The sequence below is a fragment of the Papaver somniferum genome, unplaced genomic scaffold (assembly GCF_003573695.1).
Source record: "Papaver somniferum cultivar HN1 unplaced genomic scaffold, ASM357369v1 unplaced-scaffold_8, whole genome shotgun sequence".
Classification (NCBI taxonomy): Eukaryota; Viridiplantae; Streptophyta; class Magnoliopsida; order Ranunculales; family Papaveraceae; genus Papaver; species Papaver somniferum.
Genome location: NW_020650970.1, coordinates 810,272 through 834,474, shown reverse-complemented (window position 1 = coordinate 834,474; position 24,203 = coordinate 810,272). Strand labels below are relative to the sequence as shown.

General features: G+C 35.5%; 3 protein-coding genes across 4 annotated transcripts; 2 read left to right on the top strand and 1 right to left on the bottom strand.

Moving 5' to 3' along the window:
- The first annotated feature begins 3,332 nt into the window (after positions 1 to 3,332).
- Positions 3,333 to 8,049, top strand: LOC113344829 (F-box/LRR-repeat protein 12-like). 2 transcript variants are annotated; one of them, XM_026588732.1, is made up of 3 exons: positions 3,333 to 3,421; positions 3,766 to 5,034; positions 7,107 to 8,049. In XM_026588732.1, the coding sequence occupies exon 2, from the start codon at positions 3,782 to 3,784 to the stop codon at positions 4,967 to 4,969; it is 1,188 nt and encodes a 395-aa protein (XP_026444517.1). In that variant the 5' UTR covers positions 3,333 to 3,421; positions 3,766 to 3,781; the 3' UTR covers positions 4,970 to 5,034; positions 7,107 to 8,049. The 2 variants fall into 2 exon arrangements, with proteins under 2 accessions (XP_026444517.1, XP_026444518.1); XM_026588733.1 differs by having other exon boundaries at positions 3,334 to 3,421; positions 3,907 to 5,034.
- A 172-nt stretch (positions 8,050 to 8,221) lies between these two features.
- Positions 8,222 to 9,992, top strand: LOC113344821 (UDP-glycosyltransferase 92A1-like). Its single transcript, XM_026588726.1, has one exon. The coding sequence runs from the start codon at positions 8,353 to 8,355 to the stop codon at positions 9,838 to 9,840; it is 1,488 nt and encodes a 495-aa protein (XP_026444511.1). The 5' UTR covers positions 8,222 to 8,352; the 3' UTR covers positions 9,841 to 9,992.
- An 8,573-nt stretch (positions 9,993 to 18,565) lies between these two features.
- Positions 18,566 to 19,162, bottom strand: LOC113344810 (F-box/LRR-repeat protein 12-like). The gene has a single exon (XM_026588718.1). It carries the CDS (start codon positions 19,160 to 19,162, stop codon positions 18,566 to 18,568), a length of 597 nt encoding a protein of 198 aa, XP_026444503.1.
- Between the last annotated feature and the right edge of the window lie 5,041 nt (positions 19,163 to 24,203).

Here is a 24,203-nt window from a genome sequence, read left to right as displayed (position 1 = left end):
CATCATGCATGCATTTTGGCATGTGTGCCAAAACATCTCATTCAAAATAATGTTTTTCACATCTTTAGCCGTACGAGTTTTTCCTTCTGGCGAGTTCACAAATTCTTGGTCTACAAAAAGACTCTCGATTGCATTACGTTGATCAATGATACTTTTGATTGCGATAAAGTTTGTCGCAAACCTTGTTAAACCGGGGCGCAATAGATTGCGTCCCCCAGAATGTTGTCTGAATCTAGCAAGAACCCAACCATGATTATAAATAAATTTACTGATTTTTCTAGCTTCTGAAATCACACCTTTAACAAAGGGGAACTTTTCAGTATCTTCCAACACTAAATCCAACACATGAGATGCACAAGGTACCCAAAAAAATGTACCATACTCTATGGCCAATCAAAAAAATGTACCATACTCTATGGCCAATCAAAAAAATGTACCATACTCTATGGCCAATCTCATACCTATTAAAACAAAATGAGAAATAAATTAATAATATATAAAAATAAACAACTGTAATTAAATTAAGTTGTAATAGTTACCCGCGGCTTTGAATTGGGATCCTTGATCAGTTACTATTTGAACAATATTTGTCGGACCAATATCTTCTATAACCGGTCTGAACAAACTCATCAAATACTCTGCTGTCAACCGATTATGCTCGATGTCAACGCTTTTCAAAGATGCTGTCCCATGGCCACTGTAAACTAAGAAGTTTACAATCGTATGGTTATTTTTGTTTTTCCAACCATCTGACATGAGTGTACACCCATACTCTCTCCAATAATTTCGTTGGACCGACACCACATCCTTCTGAATCCTTTGTTTTTCCTGCCTTAATAATGGGTTCGACAACTTATAGAAAGACGGAGCTATGTATGATTTTCCGAAATTTGCAACTGCATTGAATGCCTCGTGGTACTGAGTTGAGTTGGCCACATTGAAGGGAATATCATTAGCATAGAAAAAACGTCCAACAGAAGAATCAACTTTTTCCCGACATGTTTTACTTCTCCCAAAATTCGCCATGCTAGGTTGAGAATCCCTATTAGTATTATTTGTCCTCCCATATCTACAGACATCCTAGGTGCTTGGTGTGGTGTACGCATTGAAGAACTAGGTATGTCCATAGAGGCCAGTGGACGCTGTGATGTACCTTCTCCGGCATTAGTATTCTTACTTTTTCGTCCAAAAAGGTTCTTCAACTTCGATAACCCGCCCATTTTCTTTTGTGTTACCGGCGCTTGTTCTTCTTCATCTATATCATGCACAGGGTTCCACGGTTCATTTTCATACATATCTTGAATTTCTATCTTCATATTCAGTTTCTGGTACTCGTTGCCGTTTTGCTTTGTTTCTGTCTTGCACCCATACTTTTGCTAAATTTTTAATCTCAGGTGGCACATGCATGCAGGGAGTAATTGTACCTCTTTGTTGTGCCAAATGCATTTTGAAACGCGAAATTCCCGCAGACACTTCTTTTTCACAAAAATTACACTTCAACTTTTTACCATCACTCATTACAGTACAATATGCATGAAAAACATCTCGTTTTGCAGATGTTGATCCTTCCATTATATTCTGTAAGTAGGAAATTTCACATAGCAATAAGTGACATATATAAATACAAGTTAAGTGGACATATTCCATCAATATAAAAATGGTTAGAGTAGCATTATAATTAGAAATCACAAGTTGCATTAGTCATTTACTCAACTTGAATATTAAAAGTTGAAATTAAGGATCGTGTAGCCTCTCATTTTTTCATGATTGAGAACAGGAATACAAACATACCATACATCAATTCATCATGCCATTTTTTTATAAAGAAACAATGATTTTTTACGTGCCAACTGATTCAAGTTGATGGACTATTTAATTATGAATATTAACATTTATTAAAACATTTCTTAAATAAATGATAATAAAATGAACAAAAAATCTACATTTCTTAAAACATTTCTTAGATAAAAATGAAACATTTATTAAGTAAATATACGTTAATAGAATGAAACATTTCTTCACTTGACATTTCTTAAATATTTCTCAAACATCACGAAAGAAAAAAACATCGATATTTCTCAAACATCTATATTCACTACTCTAACATCATGAAAGAAAAAAACGATAATAAATAAATTAATAACGTACTAATAAATTATATCTCTAATTGAATGAAAAATCTACAAAAAAATAATTAATATTACTTCTTAAACTTGTATTTGAGAAATTCAAAATGTAAAGCATTCCTTTGAGCAAGAAGCAGAGAAGCAGAGAACCAGAGGTATTGATTTCATTTCAATTCTCTTCTTGTCATTTTAAAGCATTCCTTTGGGCAAGAAGACATAATAGCTAGCAAATCGAAATATTCTTGAAACATTTGGAATCTCGTTGCATGCGTATATAAGCACAGGCTAGCTATGTCTTTGATCATGAAACCAACTACTCTTTTTACTTTTTTTTTGTTTTATTTCTTTAACTTTTGAGTCTGAACTCTAAAGTACAGACCACATGTAGCATATACTGTACACACCTCCAAATGCAAAAGAAAAAGATAAATCGACTCCCTGACTTCCCTCTCTCACTCTCTTTTTCTCTAGCTAGTCTCTGACTCTCTTCCTGTTGCATTCCTTGTTGGTTAGTCTTGTAGCAAGTAGCTAAGAGCCTAGGAGTATTATTTGACAACAAAGTTTTGACTGCTTTTGAATCCGAATATGCATTATTGAAATATTGGGGAATGCATTGAACTATTCGAGTGACAACTTGAACATATCAAGTGGATAGTGATAGTATGCGTGTATAAATATTGTCGGTAGACGATAACTACAATGCATTGTTATAAGTCATAGACTTAGGGTTGTGAATTTTACTAGATATCCATAAATTTGTATGTTAAAAACCAATAAACAAATAAATAAAAAATCAAATAAATAAATTAAACCAAAAAAAATGAAAAAACGTAGTAACAACGTTATTTAGACCCGTTGTAACCGTTTTCACAGCTGTAATTACCGTTACATAGGAAATTCAGATCACAAATTATTTATTTTTCTTATTTAACCGTTATCACACCCGTTATTTTAAAAAAACGTCAAAAAAAACGCGTTTTATTCCTATATAACGCGTTTTTGACCCAAAACGTGCTCACACCCGTCAAAACACGTTATAACGGTCACGCCTAGTACCTGTGACCCGGGCCGTGACCCGTTTTTCGAACCTTGGATCCAACCCTTAAGATCTGAATCGGAGGTAGACTCAGTTGAGTCAAAATTATCAAAGTGCGATTCTTCATTTGACTCGTTATTTCCCAGGAGATTCGCATCTATCATTTGACTCTCTCACTTCTGAAAGCTAAGGCATCCTTTAGGTGAGTGAGTGAGTGAATGGAGAATTTGGGTACTTCTCCTCCGCCTCCCAAAGAAAGGTAATTATCTCTCTACTGCTTCTTTGTCAAATCTTGGATCAAAGGGGTTTTCATTTTTCTGCTTAAATTTGGATCATTGAATTCGAAACACAGAATATAATTATTCCTTTCATTTTTAAAAAGAGGAAAAATGGAGTCCTTTTTCAGTTTGATAGGGGTTCTAATCAATTTACTGGAGACTCTTTGTTAGATTTAGGGTTTATTGAATGTTTTTTCATAATAAACTTGTCTAATTGATGATTTTTGATTAATGGTTTAGTCTTTGTGATTACCCCTCATATTATTTCATCTCAATTGGTGTTGTAATTGAGTTGCTATTCATTAAGTTGGTTTATTGAGTGTAGGGTTTTATTGAATTGAATGGCAGATATCTGTAGAAACATTGAATCACCTGTCATCAAACTCCTGGATGATTGCCTACTTGATATTTTTCAACGGTTAGATAGTCGAATTGATCGTGATTCTTTCGGTTTAACTTGTCGTAGATGGCTTCTTATACAAAATACAAGTCGTCGATCAGTGCAGTTGTATTCTTCTTTGTTTGCTCAAAATAAAAGCTCGACATTATCACAAGGTAGCTTTAATGTTAATATCAGCGCATTTCATGTCTATAAGTTGCTCACTCGTTTCCAACAGCTTACTTCATTATCTCTGTCGGGTTGTACGGAATTGCCTGATTCGGGTTTATCGCAGCTGCAGTTCTTTGGATCAAACTTGCAATCCCTAAATTTGGATTGTTGTTTTGAGATTTCAGATACTGGATTCTCTTTAGTAGCTTCAGGGTGTTCCAATTTAAAGTCAGTTAGCTTTTATCGCTGTAATATCACTGATATTGGTTTAACAGCCATAGCTAAATCTTGTTTATCCTTGCAAGCAGTAAATCTCTCATATTGTATGAATATATCTGATTGTGGAATTAGATCTCTTTCACAAGAATGTCGTCAACTGCGTTGCATCATAATGTCACACTGCAGATTGGTAACTGGTTGTGGTTTTAATGGGTGTTCTGAAACCTTAATTCATGTTGAAGCGGATTCCTGTAAACTTGAACCAGATGGGATATCAGGACTTGTTAGTGGAGGTGGACTTGAATATCTTAACCTATCAGATTTATCTTGGTGTATTCATGGGGATGGATTGGCCAGAATTGGACAAGGATCAGCTGTGAATCTTCGAGTTCTTAATCTGCGAATGTGTCGAAATGCAACTAATGAAGCAATTATGATGATTTCTAAAGGATGCCCTGTATTACAGGAGTGGAGCCTTGCATTTTGTCATGACATCTCAATTACTGGATGGGTTGCTATAGGTTGGAATTGCAATAATCTAGAGATACTTCATGTGAACCGATGCCGTAATTTTTGTGACCGTGGATTACAGTCTCTCCGTGATGGGTGCAAACGTCTTTCAAAATTACACATGAATCATTGTGCTCGGGTTACGAATTTGGCAATCGAGTCATTCAAGTGCAGGCGTGGTAATGTGGACATAAGTAGAGAGGAAGTCTCTATTTTCCCCAGATTAAACTTATCCGACGGAGATGGATGACTCTGTATATTTTGGTTCAGTTTGCCAGGCGTGAATTGATCGGAGAAATACATGATCTGAATCAGGTACTTATCGAACTTTATTTACTATTCCCTCAGAGATTTTAGTAAAAAAATTAAATTAAGATAAATCAAAGCTGAGATAGAAATAGTTGTGAGGCATGAAGCATTTCTTCTTGAGGTTTAGTTGGAAAATATGCGTAAGAAGAAGTTCCATCATAGATTTTTATGTGAACTGTATACAGATGTACTTTCATGCATGTACTTTAAACCCAATTTAGAAAGTTTGCTCTTGTGCTTTTGTTGGTGACATTAGGGCTTCATGAATTATTTTTTTTGTTGATTATCTTTTGGTGTTTTATTAGTTTAAATTTGGAAGTTGTATGAGAAGATTAAGTTTTAATGTTTGGCTAGCGAAAAATTTATGATGGAGGCTGTTGTAGATCAGCTTTTGATTAGGTGAACCAATTTCTGGTGTTGATAACCACGGCCTAAGTTCAGAATCCCAACTATTCACTCTGACACCAGCTTGGAATACGGTTGATAAAACTATCTGAATGGTAAAGTATGTTTGACAACTAGAGGCAGAAGGCTTCTAATTCGTAGCAGTTTAAGCACCTTTTAAGTTTTAACAGTAAAGATATTGAGAATGGTAAATGATTACTGTAGGTGATAAGTCAGTAAGTTTAAAGAAAAGAAATATAGCGCAGAAACGAAGCCAGCTAATAGCGCGACTGACAGTCGAGGAGATAAGAAACACGTAAGCTAGAAAACCCCCTAACCAATAAGTGTCACCAAATAACATGTGTCATCAATATATAAGAAGATGCCAATCGCTGGAATTTTCCTCTGCAATATTTCTTCTTACTCTTGCTTGAGCGGTTGAAGGTAGTGTGCCTTAAACCTTCCTCTTCACTGCTTGTTATTCTTCATGATTACCTTCCTTTTTATACTGTTGATCAATTTTTGTTAGCTTCATGATTACTTCTAGGGTTTTGTGTATATGGTTTGCTTCTTTCAGCTCTTTTTTTCCCTTCTTTTCTGTAATGATGTTGCTATGTTTCTTTGAGTTTTAAATAACAGTTAAGGTTTTAGTTGTACAGAATGAACAGTACTATAACAGTTAAGATTTTAATTGTTAATAGATATATAGCTTTGTAACAGAAGGTTGATGTTGGTTATGGACAGACAGACAGGAGTTTTTCGATACATCATTGACAGTTTTGAACTGATGAACCACAGGGACATTAAAGTTAGGGTTAGGGTTAATGTTTGTTTGATTTTTCCAAAAGGGGGTTTAAAATAGATAGCAAAGTGCCGAAGAGGCACGTGAGGTACAAGAAAGGAACTTTGCTGGCTTAGGTTAATGTTACGGACATGTTATTAAAAGGCAGCCATGTTATTTCTCCTCTTTTGGGCTTTCTCCTATATTTCGAGTTTGGTATAATTTAGCTGCAAGATATTAAAATAAAAGCTAATAGAGCTGTTGCCATGTTTGATCGCGGAATCTCCACCATGAGCACCAGCGTTGATACGGGGAAATTTTGAAAAATATGCTATTGGATCACACACATGCACACATACTGGTAGAGCTGTTAGAACCTATAAAAGACAGTTTTATTGAGCATCCCTCGGTTGTTATTGCTCTGTAATCGTGTATGTGTTGGTACCTCAGGCCTAAAATCAGTGTAATAAAGAAGATTGTATGTATCTGGAACTCAGGTAGGGATGATCAACGGGCTTACCATGTTTGAAACAATGAGCTCTCACTGCCTAACATATACAAACTCCCCCTGTTTTGAGCATCTGTCACTTAAACTCTCATGTTTCTTTATTGAAGCAATGAACACTATTATTTTTCTTCAAAGCTTGTTTTGTGTACAAGAGTGTGGATGGCTCTTATAAATTTGACCAGTTTGATCTTCTGATCTACTATAGAATAGCTACAACACTTAAGCTACGCTTCTTGTTTCTGTGTTTCTTTCTTTTATTCCGTTTTTTAATTTTTACGACGAAATGGTTTTTCATTCATTCTCCAACCCTCCCTACCTTAATTGTGTGTTTTTATGTTTTAGGGATTCTGCTTTGTCTTGATTCCACCCGTCATTTAACTTTTGAATTCTGGCTTTATTTTGCAGTTGACGTTGTTAACTGCGGGACTTTCCTTACTCTTTGGTGGTATCAACCATATTTTGATGATGGGATTATCTTCCGAAGACCATTACAAGCAAGGGCTGCTACAGATCGCAACGTCAGAAATAGTAGAAGAAGAAAGAAAAAGGTGTGCTTGTCATCCTTTTAAAACACTTACAACCTCCTTAATTACATGCTTACCAGATGATTGTCTGAATCTTATATTCTGGTGGAGTCTGGTGGCCTTTATGTGATAATGGAAAAGGATATGAACTGAGCAAGATTGGAGAAGGATTCGCCGTTAATCTTCGAGTTCTTAATCTTCAAAATTGTGGTTCAGTGGTAAATAACAGAACAGTTACGGTGATTTCCAAAGGATGCCCTTTGTTACGGGAATGGAACCTAAGATCCTGTTATATGGTAGATCTTGAAGGATGGCAAGCTATTGGGTTAAATTGCCATAACCTGGAGGAACTTGATGTGCTTGGGTGCGTGGAACTAAAAGGTCCAGGGTTGCAAGGTCTGTGTGATGGGTGTAGCAAGCTCTCGAGATTACATATTTGTGACCGGAACAACATCAGTTTTCCTGCTGTAAAGATGTTTGATTCCAAAAGACCGAATGTGATAAGAAGATGTTACTCATTCTGAACTGGAGATTGGAATTTGAACAAATACTTTTTATTACCAGTCTTGCAGTGGGTACAAAACCTAAAAAGAAAATGTAACGTCTTCTGCACCCGAAAAATTGGTTTCCCATTTATTGTTCTACAATCTCAGTTCTCCATTTTAATATCCTCTGCTGCAATGTTGAGAGTCGAGACCTTGTGTAACTATCAACTTGCCTTGAGTTTGAGCTTCTTTTCTTTTTTGCTCAAGGAACGGCTGAAATATGTAAACATTGTCAAAGTTACCATTTCGTTCTATTGATTGTCTTGGCTATCATCTTCATCGCTATCGTCCTCTGCATCGTTCATATCTTTTTGATTAGTTGGGGGCAACTTTTATATAGTGGTGAATGGTAGACATCACCTTGATGGGGCTTTTAGTGTATGTCAGGTGTAAGATTAGGACATCCACTTGAATGCTACCTAATATCTCTTCACATTTATGTGGTTTGGTGCGGCAAGTAGAAGCAAGCAAATGAAACACGCAAAATGAGTTGAAAAAAGAGTCCAAAACTCTCTCATCTCTTTTCAACTCTGTCTCCTTCTCTTCTCCTCTCCTCCTCTTTAGCACAGAGTTGCTGCAACCATGTCTACTAGCAGCAAAGAAAATGTAATCTTATTTCCATTCATGGCACAAGGTCATCTAATCCCATACTTAGCTTTAGCTCTAAAAATCCAATCAAAGTTTGATTACACTGTAACCATTGTAAACACTCCTCTCAACATTCAAAAACTCCAAAAATCACTTCCCCCCAACACTCCAAATATCAACTTGGTTTCATTACCTTACTGTAGCTCTGATCATAATCTCCCACCAAACTCTGAAAACACTGATGTTCTTCCTTACACAATCATGGTCAATCTTCTTGATTCATTACCTTCACTGAAACCCCATTTCCACAAGTACATCTCAGATCTAGTGAAACTGAATACTCCTCCTCTTTGTATCATTGCAGATTGGTTCTTTGGATGGACAGTTGAAGTTGCTAAAGAATTTGATATTTTTCATTCAGTTTTCAATACTGGTGGTGCTTATGGTATGGCTATCTACTACTCAATCTGGTTGAATCAACCTCAGCTTCAAAATGAGTCTGAGGAAGAGTTCTTACTTCCTGATTTCCCACAAGATTTGAGAATCCACAGATCTCAGTTAGCTAATAATGTGTTGCAAGCAACTGGTACTGATTCTTGGTCACTGTTCTACAAAAGAGAGCTCTCTCAGACATTGAGTTCTGATGGGTTCTTGTTCAACACAGTTGAAGAGTTTGATCAAGTTGGGTTGACTTATTTCAGGTCAAGGTTGGGTCAAGATTCAGTTTGGGCAGTTGGTCCAGTTAGTGATTATTCAACGTCTCTCAAATCGAGAGCTAGTAATGGTACTAGTTCTGATTTGAGTATTCAATGGATCGATAATCAAGAAGACAAGTCAGTTTTGTATATTTCATTTGGGTCACAGAACACAATTTCAAGCACCCAAATGATGGAATTAGCAATTGGATTAGAAAAGAGTGGGAAGAGTTTCATTTGGGTTGTCAGGCCACCATTGGGGCATGATATAAATGGAGAGTTCCGGTCCGACTGGCTACCGGATGGATTCGAAGAACGGATGAAAGCTAAGAACAGGGGATTGTTAATGAGGAAATGGGCACCTCAGTTAGAGATTTTGTCACATAAAGCTACATCAGTGTTTTTAAGTCATTGTGGATGGAATTCAATTTTGGAGAGCTTCAGTTTTGGTGTGCCAATTATTGGATGGCCAATTTCAGCTGATCAATATAACAATTCAATGTTGTTGGAACAAGAGATTGGTGTTTGTGTTGAATTGGCTAGAGGGAATAGAAATGAGATTCGAAATGAAGATGTAGTGAGAGTTATTGATTTGGTTATGAGCAATCAAAGTAAGAAAGGGGCTGAAATGAGAACTAAAGCTTGTCAAGTGAAGAAGATAATTGAAAGTGCAATTATAGACGAAGAGGGGTTTAAGGGTTCTTCTGTGAAGGGTTTGGAGGAGTTTTTTGCAATGGCATTGTTAAGGAAGAAGAAGATGAAGATTGATCAGACCATAGCAGCTTAGGATTAATTTGACCACAAGATTAGACATTTGTGTAATGCATTCTGCTTCAACTATGTGTCGTGATTTTTAATGAATGCTGCAAATGTACATTACTGAATTACTGATTACGTTTGAAGAGAATAAATGCAATGAACTTGGTTCTTGATCCTCCACTTTTTTTGTTCATGTTCTGATCAATTTTTCGCCAGAGTCATGTTGTCCTGTCAATTCAGTAGCTTATGATTATTCAAGAAACTGAAACATAAACAGGACTTAGGGATCAGCCAACAGTATGGACTATGGGCATATGCTGCTCGAATAGGTGAGCTTATATCCATCAAACACATACAGAACATGGTTTGGCTAACATGACACACTGTTAAATTTGTAACATAAAATCTTCATTATTCCTAGAATCAAACTAAGCGAATTTTAAGAAAATTACCGAGATTTACCTGCCTGCAGATGAAATTTAGCGTAAAACTTGAACAGTTGGGGTTCAAGTAAGATAGAAACCAAATATTACAAGTTTACAATAGGGAAGTCCAAAAAGATGTTTTGGTTGTTGAACCCGTTATAGTCAATAAATTGTGCACAGCAAGCTGTGCTCTAATTTCCAACGGAGAATAACTGGATTATTGTTCTTGTCATGTCTTTTGTCCGAGGAGTACACATAAAAGTGTAGGATCAATAGATCGGTCAGCTAGAATTTGAACGAATAAATGCAGAATGTCTTTACCTGTAAATTTAGTAGTAGTAGTTGGTGGTGGCTTGGTGCTCCTATATTAATGGCAACTGCAAGATGAAACTTAGTTTATATAAAGACAACTCTCTTTATTGATGTTTAGAAAATCTCTCAAAATTAAACACAAGCTCTAATCTTGATCATATGATCAACCACAACTTTGGTGATCATATATATATAGAAATATGAATTCCTTTTCCTAGTCCTATTACCTTATTACATGTCTTTCCTTTTCTTAGAACTTAGCTAGCTCCTAATTCTTAGAACTTCATGTATTTCCTATTCTTATTCTAACCAACTTGTTAGTGATTTCTATATTGAAGATTAACCAACATTCTCCCCGTTAAGCTTCAACCTTACCCGTGACATATCTTGTACTCCAATCAGTTGTCTCATTTCTTCAAACTTGATCCGAGCTAATGCCTTTGTCAATATATCTGCTTTCTGCCCAGTTCCTGGTATGTGTTCAACGTTGATGATCTCCTTCTCGATACATTCTCGTATGAAATGATACCTTTTGTGAATGTGTTTCGTCTTCCCATGAAACACTGGATTTTTAGTGAGTGCAATTGCAGACTTATTATCAATCTTGATGAGAATTTTTTCAGGTTCTCTTCCTTTGATTTCACCCAACATTTCTTGAAGCCATATTGGTTGTTTAGCTGCTTCTGTTGCAGCCATAAACTCAGCTTCACATGATGAGAGGGCTACAATGTCTTGCTTCTGTTAACACCATGTAATAGGTGCTTCTCCTAGATAAAATATATGACCAGTTGTACTTTTTCCATCATCTTGGTCAATATTATGACTGTTGTCACTATACCCAACAATTCCTTTTGATCCTCCTCGACCATACTTCAATCCATAGCTGATTGTTCCTCTTAGATATCTCATTATCTGCTTTATTACATCACCATGAGACTTGCGTGGACGCTGCATATAACGGCTTGCTACTCCCACAGAGAAAGCCAAGTCTGGTCTTGTGTGTAACAAGTATCTAAGGCATCCAACATTTCTTCTATAACTCGTTGGATCAATCTCAGCTTCTTCTTGTGCCTTTGAAACTTTAAGTCCAAACTCCATTGGTATCTTAGTTGGATTACAAGTTTCAAGTCCTGCTTCTTTCAGAATTCTCCTTGCATAATCTTCTTGTTTAATCTGAATCCCATCTACTCCTTGATGGACTTCTATGCCAAGGTAATAAGTGAGTTTTCCGAGGTCTGACATCTCAAACTTTGATGAAATTTCTCTCTTGAACTCATTGATCACCTTAAGGGAGTTGCCAGTCAAAAATAGATCATCTACATAGACTGCAATCACTTTTACCCCACCTGGATTATCAACTAGAAACCAAGTCTTGTTTCTGTTGATTGAAATAATTTCTTCTCTACATGCTTGTGTCCATTTAGTCGAGACCTTTGCTTCCTGAAAATTCCTTGGTTCATCATTAACAGAAAGTAACATTATCTCACATTCTTCTGCAGCTTGAAGAACATAATCCTTCAGATACTGTGGCTTTTGTATCTGTCTTGTTGATTTTCGCAGTGGAATGGGTTGAGTTATTTCATCGATCTCTTCTTCTTCTTCTTCTTCTTCTTCTTCTTCGTTATTCTCAGTGTTTTCATTATTCTCTTCTTCTTCTTGATTAACATCATTGTTTCCATTGGTATTGATGATTATGGGTCCTTCGCCTTCATCAATTACTTGACCCCATCTCATATGAAACATTCCTGGATCCCTACTTGGTCCATTATTAGTTTCTTTCCAGTTCCAGTTTTCTTTTTCATCGAATACCACATCTCGACTCACTATTACTCTTTTCGTTGTTGGATTGAATAATCTGTAAGCTTTGGATCCAGGCTCAATTCCTAGATGCACAAGAGTCTGAGATCGATCATCCAATTTCTTAAGAGTTGTAGAATCAACTTTTGCGTATGCTTTGCAACCAAACACTCTTAAATGATCTATGTTTGGTTTTCTCTTTCGCAAAATTTTATATGGAGTCATGTATTTCAGATCTTTCGTAGGTATCCTGTTTATTAGGTATGTGGAGTGCCGTACAACTTCTCCCCATAGATAATTAGGTACCTGCATAGCCTTTAAAGAACTTCTTGTCATCTCCATTAGAGTCATGTTTCTCCTCTCCACCACTCCGTTTTGTTGTGGTGTATATGGTGCTGTGAGTTGCCTTTTGATTCCATTAAACTCACAGAACTTGTTGAACTCTAAGGAAGTGAACTCTCCTCCTCTATCAGTTCTAAGCATTTTGACCTCCTCTTTTAACTCTTTTTCTATCAGATTTCTGAAAGCTTTGAATCTGTCAAATGCTTCACTCTTTTCTTTCATAAGAATAGACCACATATATCTTGACAAGTCATCTATAATAACAAATATGTATTTGTTATTTTCAAGGGTTTGTGGTGTAATAGGACCACATAAATCAGCATGAAGAAGCTCTAATGGCTTTGAGGCTCTGAATGTTGTTGCTTTTGGAAAACCTTGACGCGTTTGTTTCCCAACTAAACATGATTCACAGATCCTTGATTCATCGTTTATCTGTGGTAGCCCTCGAACCATCTTGTTCTGAGACATTGCCTTTAAAGTTCTAAAGCTTATGTGTCCTAACCTTGCGTGCCACTTCCATGTCTGATCTTCCAGTCTCATATTCAGACACAATGACCTTCCAATCATGAGACTTATCTTGTAGAGTCTATTCTGTGAACGTGAGACTCTAACTAAAAGTCTTCCACTTGGGTCATGAATTGTTAGATAATCTTGTCGCATTCTAACATCACATCCAACTTCTGTAGCTTGTCCTAAACTTAGAATGTTTCTTTGTAAGTTTGGGATGAAGTAGATGTTTGTGACAAGATTCTGTTTTCCGGTCTTGCTCTGAAATAAAATTGATCCTTTCCCTTCAATTTCTACAGAAGATCCATCCCCAAACTTCACTTGTCCTTTGATTTTCTCATTGAGTTCAGAAAAGTAGTGTCTCTTACCAGTCATGTGATTGCTGGCTCCATTATCTAAATACCAGATTCCTTCTTCTCCATCCTTTGATTCGTAGTTCTTTGGTATTAGTTTCCCTTCGTTTAAGAATACAACTTCGTGCATGAAAAAAGATGTATCTGCTTCCCTTGTTTCTTCCATCTTTTGTATTCTTTCAGGGCATACAGAGGAGAAGTGTCCTGGTTTATCACATCTGTAACAAATAATGTTTGATCTATCCTTCTTTTCTTTCCCTTGGTTTTGATCATTCTGACTTGTTGTTCTATCTTGTGAGTTAAACCTTCCTCCCCTTCCTCTCTACCACCTCTTCCACGACCTCTTCCTCTTGTCGCAGAGTTTTGTTGGTAAGAGTTTGTGTACAAGAGTTTTCCTTGAGTTTCTCCATTGTTTTCTTCATCAAGGATTATTTCTTCATATGCTTTCAATCTTCCAATTATATCTTCATAGCTAGTCTTCTTTAAATCTAATACTTGTTCGAGAGAGGCTATGATATGAATATACTTGGATCTTGGTAAACTATTGAGAAATTTCTTTACCAGTTTATCTTCATCAATGGATTATCCAAGTGATGCAACTTTTGAGGCTATCTCTGATAGCTTTCCTGCAAAGCTATCAATAGTATCAGTGTCTTTCATCTTCACTCTTTCAAATTCAGACATTAAGTTTTGCAGAAGGGCTTCTTTAACTCGATCAGCTCCGAGATTACGTGCCTTTATTGCATCCCAAATTTTCTTTGAAGTTTTCTGTTCACCGACTTGTAGAACAAGACATTCTGGTATTGCTTGAAAGAGTAATCCAGTGGCAACATTGTTTTTGTCTAGGTCCAATGTACCAGGATCAATTGTTTCCCAAACTTTGTAGATTTTCATCAGTACCTTCATTCTCATGGCCCATACTGTGTAGTTTGTGGCGTTGAGGATTGGAACTTGTATTGATGGTGGCGTGAACTGTTTTGCACCCACAATGGTGGTTTCGTTTTCCATGGCTCAGAAACACGCTCTGATACCAATTAATGGCAACTGCAAGATGAAACTTAGCTTATATAAAGACAACTTTCTTTATTGATGTTTAGAAAATCTCTCAGAACTAAACACAAGCTCTAATCTTGCTCATATGATCAACCACCACTTTGGTGATCATATATATATAGAACTATGAATTCCTTTTCCTAGTCCTATTAACTTATTACATGTCTTTCCTTTTCTTAGAACTTAGCTAGCTCCTAATTCTTAGAACTTCATGTATTTCCTATTCTTATCCTAACCAACTTGTTAGTGATTTCTATGTTGAAGATTAACCAACATATCTATATATGTATATGTAGACATCAGAAATATAGCGAGTATCATTGCTGCAAAAAAAAATGCAAAATATAGACTTGAGCGCTTTACAACTTGTTCTGTTCTGTAGTGGTCCTAGTGTAGGAGAACTGAGCTTAACTATAGATATAGATCTCAACTTTAAAAATACTGATGCCAGTAGCTTCTATAAAAGCCCCCAGATTGACTTTATAATTAAGGTAGGTGATTTTTCAGATGAAAATGATCTGCACTACTACAAAAAAGACCTCAATTTATGAGTACTTGGGCATCACTAGGTCTTTGAGAAGATTGCTTGTAGTTCACTCTCTTTTCTTTCTATCTACCACAATTCAAGAACGGGTCAGTAATTAATTAATAAGCACTCGCAAGCCTCAACAGCCACTATGAAGTAGAACCATATGAGGCAAATGCAAGTGTAGCTGCAAGAAGCTTCGTTCCTTATAAATTCTTCACTGAAATCCACTACGTCAACAAATCTTTAGTGATTGCGATATTTGGACATATATTCAGGCACAAGATTTAGCAATTAAAAAAAACATAAAGAGTATTCTTGTTGGCCGCTAAAAAATCAGTTAAAGTATAAAACAAAAACTCAAGCAAAATGCCCAGATTGGAAACTATTTGAAGTTTGTGTAATTAAATTTATCAAACTTTACTTGTCTTCTAAATATAATCCAAAATCAAAGGTTAATCAACCGAAAAAAGTGTTTGTTAATATATCATTGGCCACAAAATAAATGACGCCAAAAACTTCGAGTACAAAAATGATTTTTTTTTCGATAAAACGGAATTTTAGTCCTTAGAGTCATCTGCCATTGATCCCTTTCTGTCTGGTTTATTAAAGTATAACAGCCGTATGGAAAAGAAATTGAGTGCACAGAAGAGAGTCAAGAAGACCGAGTCTCCATAAGCTAGTTTGTAGCTAGTTGTTATACTTAGATAAGTTCAGTATATCTAGTCAAGACAGTTTGTTAGTCTAGGTTTACTGTTTCTTCAATCCTATAAATAGGATTCATCATGTAAATGTAAACTATCCCAGTATCATATAATCTGGAGATCAGTATATTTCACCCTTCAGGGTTCTGTCAGTGGATGTAGGCGTTAATGCCGAACCACTTAAATCTTTGTCTTCTTTATTTGTGTTTCATTATTTTTGTTCAATCGATGATCCGTCTCTATGATACCCATAATTTATTATGATATCAGAGCAGGGAGATCCGCTCGAATCGCTTCCGCTACAAAATTAAAATCTTCGTTTTCCGCATCTAAACATCTTTTTTGTTTTGAGTTTGATGTTTACATGGTGCTTGATATTTTCACTGCTTCCCAGATTTCTTAGGGTTAGCATCTTAAATCACGCGGAAGTTCAAAACTTTATTTTCCCTGTTATCAGAATTGGGTATCAAACTTTTGAAGAGGATTTGTTTCAGTATTTACAGTTTGTTTACATCTAAACTAATCAATGCTCTTTCTGTTCTTAAATCATCAAACAATAAAGACATGGTATAGTGTTCACGTCTTCTTTTGCATATAAGATTCGTGGGTTCTATAATATTCATCTCTTATTTTCATACTTCTGGTCAATATCACACCGGAAATCTTCATTTATTTTCGATAATATTCTTTCTATTTGTGGTGTTACAAATTATTCAACCACACATTAATATTGGCTCTCATCTATAACCGTGACTAATGGGAATCCATCAAGTCAGATGAGTTATTTTTGGTATTTTTGGTTGTTACTGGTTGTCAAACCATTTTTTTTAATCTTTTATTACTGGTTGTTATCAACCACGACTCTATCAATCTATCATGCTCTTGTCCCATATCTTTTTTTTTGGGGATATATTAAGGGTTGATTCATTAGCTCGCGATCCATTTATCATGGGTTTCTTTAAAATCTTTCGAAATCAGTTTTCAGTCACGAAAACTCATCTAATGTATCTACATTTTGATCATTATCCATGATCTCCAAGATCTTACAATTCACTGCTTGCTCTGATTTTATGAGCCAATATTCCTTAAATAAAAGATGTATGTATCACGTCTCAACTCTTTCCATATTTTCTGAGAAATATTCATCCGATTCCGAAATATCATTCCATTTTCGAGAATATCTCATTTCTTATGAAAATATTCACCAATATCGTTTGGGATATATTTATCACAATTTAGAATCCATTAATCACTATATGGATCTAACACCAAGATCGAAATCGCTATCGTCTGGTCGATGATATAATATATCTCTTTTAGATCTTTATCCAAGGTCTTATTTTAACATCAACAAAATATCAATCACTATGTTAATCTTTACACTTTTTCAGAACCAATGATATTCAAATTCCACTGTTGAATATCCCTATGGATACGTTAATTATCTTGTTGTCAAATCAATTAAGTCGCATATTCGGCAATTGATTTTATTTGCAGATCGAAATCAATTATCTTTCTATTTCACTGTCGAGACCTTTTTTTTCTTTTTGGTCTTTTAGAAACTCATTTACTCTCTAGGATGTGTAGTTCCATACAAGTCCCGCGTCTCTCAAGTTGGTGGTTTACTATTTCTATATCATCATTGGTTTGCCAAATTCACGGAAACTATTTGAAGATCTCTCATTATTTTTATGAAGCATGCATATGCTTATTTGAGTTATCTCTAGGTTTACCTAAGCAAACCTAATCATCATCCTATATCCTCAGACGATGTTAACCTTTCCGTCTGCAATTTTTTTTCTTTTTTCATATCAAACTTATCATCAATTCTTTGGGTATTAATCCAAAGTCAATTTCGAGAACAATTCAGTTTGTTTTCGTATCCATTTAATATATCGGTGACCAATTCATGTTTTCCAGCAAGTTTTTTGTTTTTGCTACTCCAGAAAACATCGAGTATGGTCGATTCCTTTTACAACATATGATTGTGCTTCCTTTCTCCTAATCAGTTTTATAGTCTATTGATTTTCATGGACTTGATAAAATTTCATTTTCTCGTTAAGGCTATAACTAGCTTTTTCATCCATTTCCATGGGCATGCATGTTTGTGTTTCAAATCTAGCCTATCTTATCAAACTTTCTTAAGTACCTATTGTGGAGTTGTAATTATGTCGTCTGCATTGTCTATATCACATCATCTGGACAATTTTGAACGGTGGAGTTGAAGGATTCTGCAAAGATCAAGGTCCGTTAAGTCTAGTTTTCGTACAACAGTGGTACTGTGGCATCTCAAGTAACTACTCTGACATGTTCAAGTTACGTTCAAGTTATGAAGGGAAGAATCCACCAAGTGAAGATCACATAGAAGAAGAGCAGTAAAAAAAAAATAGATTGTTTTGCGGATCTTCTTCGATAATACTTCAAGTTGAACATTTCAATTCTCTCCATGTTCACCTTGAGTGCACAGAAGAGAGTCAAGAAGACCGAGTCTCCATAAGCTAGTTTGTAGCTAGTTGTTATACTTAGATAAGTTCAGCATATCTAGTCAAGACAGTTTGTTAGTCTAGGTTTACTGTTTCTTCAATCCTATAAATAGGATTCATCATGTAAATGTAAACTATCCCAGTATCACATAATCTGGAGATCAATATATTTCACCCTTCGGGGTTCTGTAAGTGGATGTAGGCGTTAGTGCCGAACCACTTAAATCTTTGTATTCTTTATTTGTGTTTCATTATTTCTGTTCAATCGATGATCCGTCTATATGATACCCACGATTTATTAGTTTCTTTAATACAGGACAACCTTTTGAAATCGTCATAACTGCTTCAGTATCAATACATCCTCCTCCAGCCACGCCGAACCCAGCTGATAGAATTAGATGATTCATCCCACCTCCATTAACAACTGCTTTAATCCCCTCCGGTTTAAATTTGCACCCGATTGCTTCTAGTTTTGTTAAGGTTTTTGGACACCCAAGAAAGCCAATGCCAGTTATTTTGCTGCAGAAGCTAGTACAAAGTGAAGCCAGTTCTCCACAATTTTGTAAGAGAAAACTTATTCCTGAATCAGTAATCGAGTGACAACATGGGAGTCTAACCTTCTTTAAGGATGGACAACATTCTGCCAAGGCCTTGAAACCCTTATCCGTAATACAAGAAAATGATAAACTTACATATTTCAAACGAGAAAACCAAGATAACAAATTAGACAACTCGATATCTGAATACTGATGGAAGTAATTTAAGCAAAGATATTGAACTTTGGATCCAAAGAATGGTGGCTTTGACGTAAAAAAATCAGTTATCTTAGGACGACCGCTCAGACCCATATTTTTGATGTTTTGGAAATGAGTCAGCAACCATGGGAAAGATCCTCATAACTCCATGCATACCACAAGGATTCCTCATTGTTGTTTTGAATATGAAGCCATTGGCGACAAGTTAATCAGAAGGAATTACTGATATAACTCTAGTTTTTCTTCGATCGCCTCTAGTTTCTAAGCACTTAAATATGAGATTAAAAGAGTCATATGGGAGGTTTGTGATACTGCATGAGTTTCTACGGATGTTGCGCGGTTGACCATAATCACCATCTTGTACTGCTTTTGAAGTAGGGATCTTACCGGACCCTTGGTTATACTTTCCATTCGATAACAAACTCATTATTGTAGTATGTATTCAATTCGAAATACAACCAAAGGATGCTCAAACAATGAATACAGTTAATGAAATACGAAAGTATAAAAGCGTAATCAATACCTTTGGCTTCTTCTTCTCCCGCAATAGGGTTGTGGATACAGATTGCAACAGAGGTAAGAGGAGTCCAAGGGGTTCAATTATATAGGGAAACGGTTTGTATTTTAGGGTTATTATATAGCTGAATGTTATTTCATGACCTAGTATAGTTAAGGCTCCGTCTAACATGGAATGATTTGATCCAATGAGAGAAGGCTCAACTCATACCATGGTTTATATTTGCATGTCCTTCCGCAATTGCCAACAAATACACAAATTTTAGGAAAATCAATTTGTTTTTGAAGTAATAAGAGTATTAGGAAATAAATTTGTTTTTGAAGTAATAAGAGTATTAGGAAAATCAATTTTTTTTTGAAGTAATATATAAGAGTAGTAGTAATTAGTGTTTAATCCAGTTTTTCATGACCCAGTTAATGGCTAGTCCACCCGTGAAAAACATTTACTCCCTAGTCCAAAAACATGTTTTTCGACTAGATTATTTACTCGCTGGTCCAAAAACTTTGTGGATATTATAAAGTGTGTTTTCTAAATTCCTAAAACACCCTTCCAGATCTAATTAGTATCAACACATGTAAATGTTACTAGTAGTATGTTACTACATACTAGTAGTATCAATATGGTGATACTACATATTAATATATACTATACTAGTAGTAACAAAAATATGTTACTAGTAAATTAGGTAACTACTTTACTAGTATACTAGTAGTAATATGTAGTAACTAGTAGTATACTAGTATACTAGTAGTAATATGTAGTATTAACTAGTATGTAGTAACTAGTAGTAATATGTAGTAACTAGTATCCTAGTGTACTAGTAGTAATATATATAGTATAACATAACAATATTAATATGTAGTATCAATACATAACATAACATTATTGATATGTAGTACATAACATATTGATACTACATATTGATATGTAGTATCAATACATAACATAACAATATTTATTTATATGTAGTACATAACATATTGATACTACATATTGATATGTAGCATCACTATGTTGACACTACATATTGATATGTAGTATCAATATATAATATAACAATATTTATTTATATGTAGTCATAACATATTGATACTACATATTGATATGTAGTATCAATACATACTACTAGTATGTTACTACATACTAGTAGTAGCATACTAGTAGTAACATACTACTAGTAACATATGTAGTATGTACTAATATATGTAGTAACATACATAGTGTTATATGTTAGGGTTAGTAGGGTAATTTTACTCTTTTCAAAACTTTTTTGGACTAACGAGTAAATATATTTTCCCGCTGGACTAGCCATTAACCCGGGTCGGGTTTAGTGGACTAAACAGCAAAGTTCCCATAAGAGTATCCATGCCGATTCCGGACTTTGACGATGTTCAATACATTACTGGTAGATACACTGGGGGTTTGTTTCAAATCGGCTGAGTTGAGGAGAGAGACTTTCTGAGGATTGGTCCAAAACTCAGTTCAAAAAATTCTCAAAAAAAAATCTTCGTATTCATTGATTAGTCTTCAATTTCAATGTAAATCATTAACAAATCAGGTGTTTTCTAGGTCAGTTTATCAAGAATGAGCAATAAAATGTTCTTGTGATTGTAAGAAAAAAGGATTTAGAAGAAACTCTGAATCCAATAAGGGTTTGTTCAGTTGTTAATATTTCTGGTTCTTTTGATAAACTTCCTTCTATTACTTTAATTGATGATCAAGATGAAGATAGATATGCTTCATGGAAATTTTTCTTAATCAATCGTCTAGATATACTTCGACTTAAATTTGCATATGCATCAACTATTTTGAAAACTCAATGGAAATTAACAGGGTCATCTAATAAAATAGGGTTTCTCGCCCCTACGTAGACTGGAAATTCTTATAATCAAGGTCCCAGAGGAAAGCGCTTTTATTGAATGGTACGACTCCCAATTGAAGAAGAGAGTGTAGTACAGAGTGAGCGGTTCCTCGGGTCAAATCACAGGTATAACCATAAGTTAGGAGTTGAATCGACCCAAATCATATGCTTGCAAGAATAGAGCTTTCGCGAATAAAGGAAATTGTATTCTTTATCTCAACTTGAGTCAGATGGTTTAACATCATTTCTAATAGACCTACTTCCAGAGGAGGTTCACTTTCTTCTACTAATAATGGGTTGTGTCAAATGATTCCTTTGGGTAAGGGTTTCTTCACGATCAAACTTTCTAATGAAGAAGATAAAAAATCTATCTAGAATGGTAGATGGGAGGTTCACGATCAAATATTGAGAACATGAAATTGCATGCCAAATTTTTGGCCTGAGAATCAAAGAATTTCTTATGCTAAGGTTTGGGTTTCCTGTCCAGGTTTGAGCCTTCAATATTGGGATGAGAAAACTTCATATAAGATTAGTGATGCCAGTGAAAGTTGATGAAGATACTCTAAAATATGAAAGTGGGTATTCTGCAAAAGTTTTGGTAGAAATTGATCTTGCAAAACCGATTCCTAGCAAGCTATGGATATATTATTACAAAATATGACAGTTTCTCACAAGATATTATACTTAACAAACTTCCTAAATTCTGTTCTAATTGAAAAATAGTTGGTCATGTTCTGTCTGAATGCAGATTTCAAAATAAGAATAAATCTAAAGAACACTAGCAGAGTGTTGTGTAACCAAAGGAAATTGTTAGTGCTAAAAGAGTTCCGGAACCTTTTGATATCTTTCAAACTCCTGTTATTCAATTGAATAAGGAGGTAGTTCATAATTCAAATAGTGAAATGTATGTTCAGTCCCTTACAAGAAGAATAGATACAAATGTAGAAGGCTTTTGAGGAGGAAAACAACAAGTCAGAAGTTCTAATTTCTGAAATTTTTTTCTTCAAATAACTGAAGATAATTCTATTGAAAAAAGTGTGGTAAAGTACATTAATGGCAAAGATGGTACTGTTTATTCTGAAAGGGTTCATGTTACTTCATGGTCTAAAGTGGTTCAAAAACCTTCAACTCCTAAATCAATTGCTTCTTCAAGTTCTCAGATTAATTATAGGGAAGTGATAATCTCAAAGGTTGATCATCCTTCAATCTCAGTTGCTACTCAACTTCCAAGTAAGTATAATTTTAGAAAAAATCCAGGAAAAAGAGGAACAAAAGGCCTCCAATCCAAACAATGAAAGTCATTTTTTGGAATTTATGAGGCCCAAGGAGAGCTAGGTCCCAGAATAAGTTAAGGTCTCTCATTAATCAATTTAATCCTTCCATATTATGAGTTGCAGAACCTAAAGTAGCTTATAATTATTTTTTTTCTTCTTTTTTTTTTTTTAAAAAAAAACAAGTTTATTAATCATCATCAACAACAAGGAGATTACAATTATTGGATGGAAGCCTGGCAACAAGCTGTGCTCCAATCCCTTTATTGAAAACCACACCTATCCTATGAAAGAGAAAATCCCTGATAAAGACATTCTCATCATGACTAGCCATATAGTTTCGCAACCTATTCAGGAACTCCTCGGTATCACTCCCCAACCCACCTAAGGTTGTGAAGGCAAGAACTCCAAACCCCAGCTTCTGACCCTTGCATTTGTCCAAATACTTGGCCTTCTTCTTCACCACCGCATTATCCATAGCCCGACCAAGATCAAAATTACGTTCCCAAGCGCCAGTGAAGGGGGAAACCACCATGACATCTAAACTGAATTTACCTGGTATGTAGAGTATGGTAATTCATAATTCTCTTTCAAATAAAAATGGTAATATCTGGTTATTTTGGAATAATAATTTAACCATTCCTCAAGTAGTTTCGATGTCCAATCAAATGATCACAGTTAATATAGGTGGAGTTCTTATTTCTGGTGTTCATGCATATGTTGGGGTTGCTGATAGAAGGTTTTTATGATTTGAAATGGAGCAAATCAGATTGTTAAACTTACCATGGCTGGTGTCACACCTCCAAACACCCAACATATTTTTCTGCGAAAGTGTAACCCGGCAGCACAGTGGCTCTGTGAATAAAGCTTCACCCATCTGCACTTCAGCCTTATAAGTTTGCACCTATGAAGACAGCCAACTCTTCAGTTTATCAGCGGAAGTCTTTAGCCTTCTTTCTCTTTACTTAAACTCATCAAATGCACCCCATAATGCACTCAGTTCATGCCATCTTTACCAACAACAATCGACCAACCAAGAACACTTAGAACATGACACAATAACTTCATTTTATTGTATCAAAGGGAAGAAATACAAAACTTTCCCACTTAGGGACTTACACATATTTTTTCACCTTGAACCAAGCCTTAGCCTTACAAAAACTCTCATATTTTGAGTCTCTCACTCACATATGCAAGCCTGCCGAATTTTCCATGCCTTAGGACTATTTATACAATAGCTTTACTTAGACAAACCGTGCACAAGCGTTGCATACGCATGGGACAACCATCTGTCCCATGGAGCAGTTCTATAACCGCCAATAAATGTGCTAACTGGCCAGTTCTCTTCCAACTCGCTCCAATCATCCAACACTTGTTATCTTGCAGTTAGGAACCGTCTCCCACGCTTATAAACTCCTTTTATAATTGTTCTTACTTATCTCGCGTATTTTTCATGCTTGTGAAGCTCGTAACCAACTTGCAACC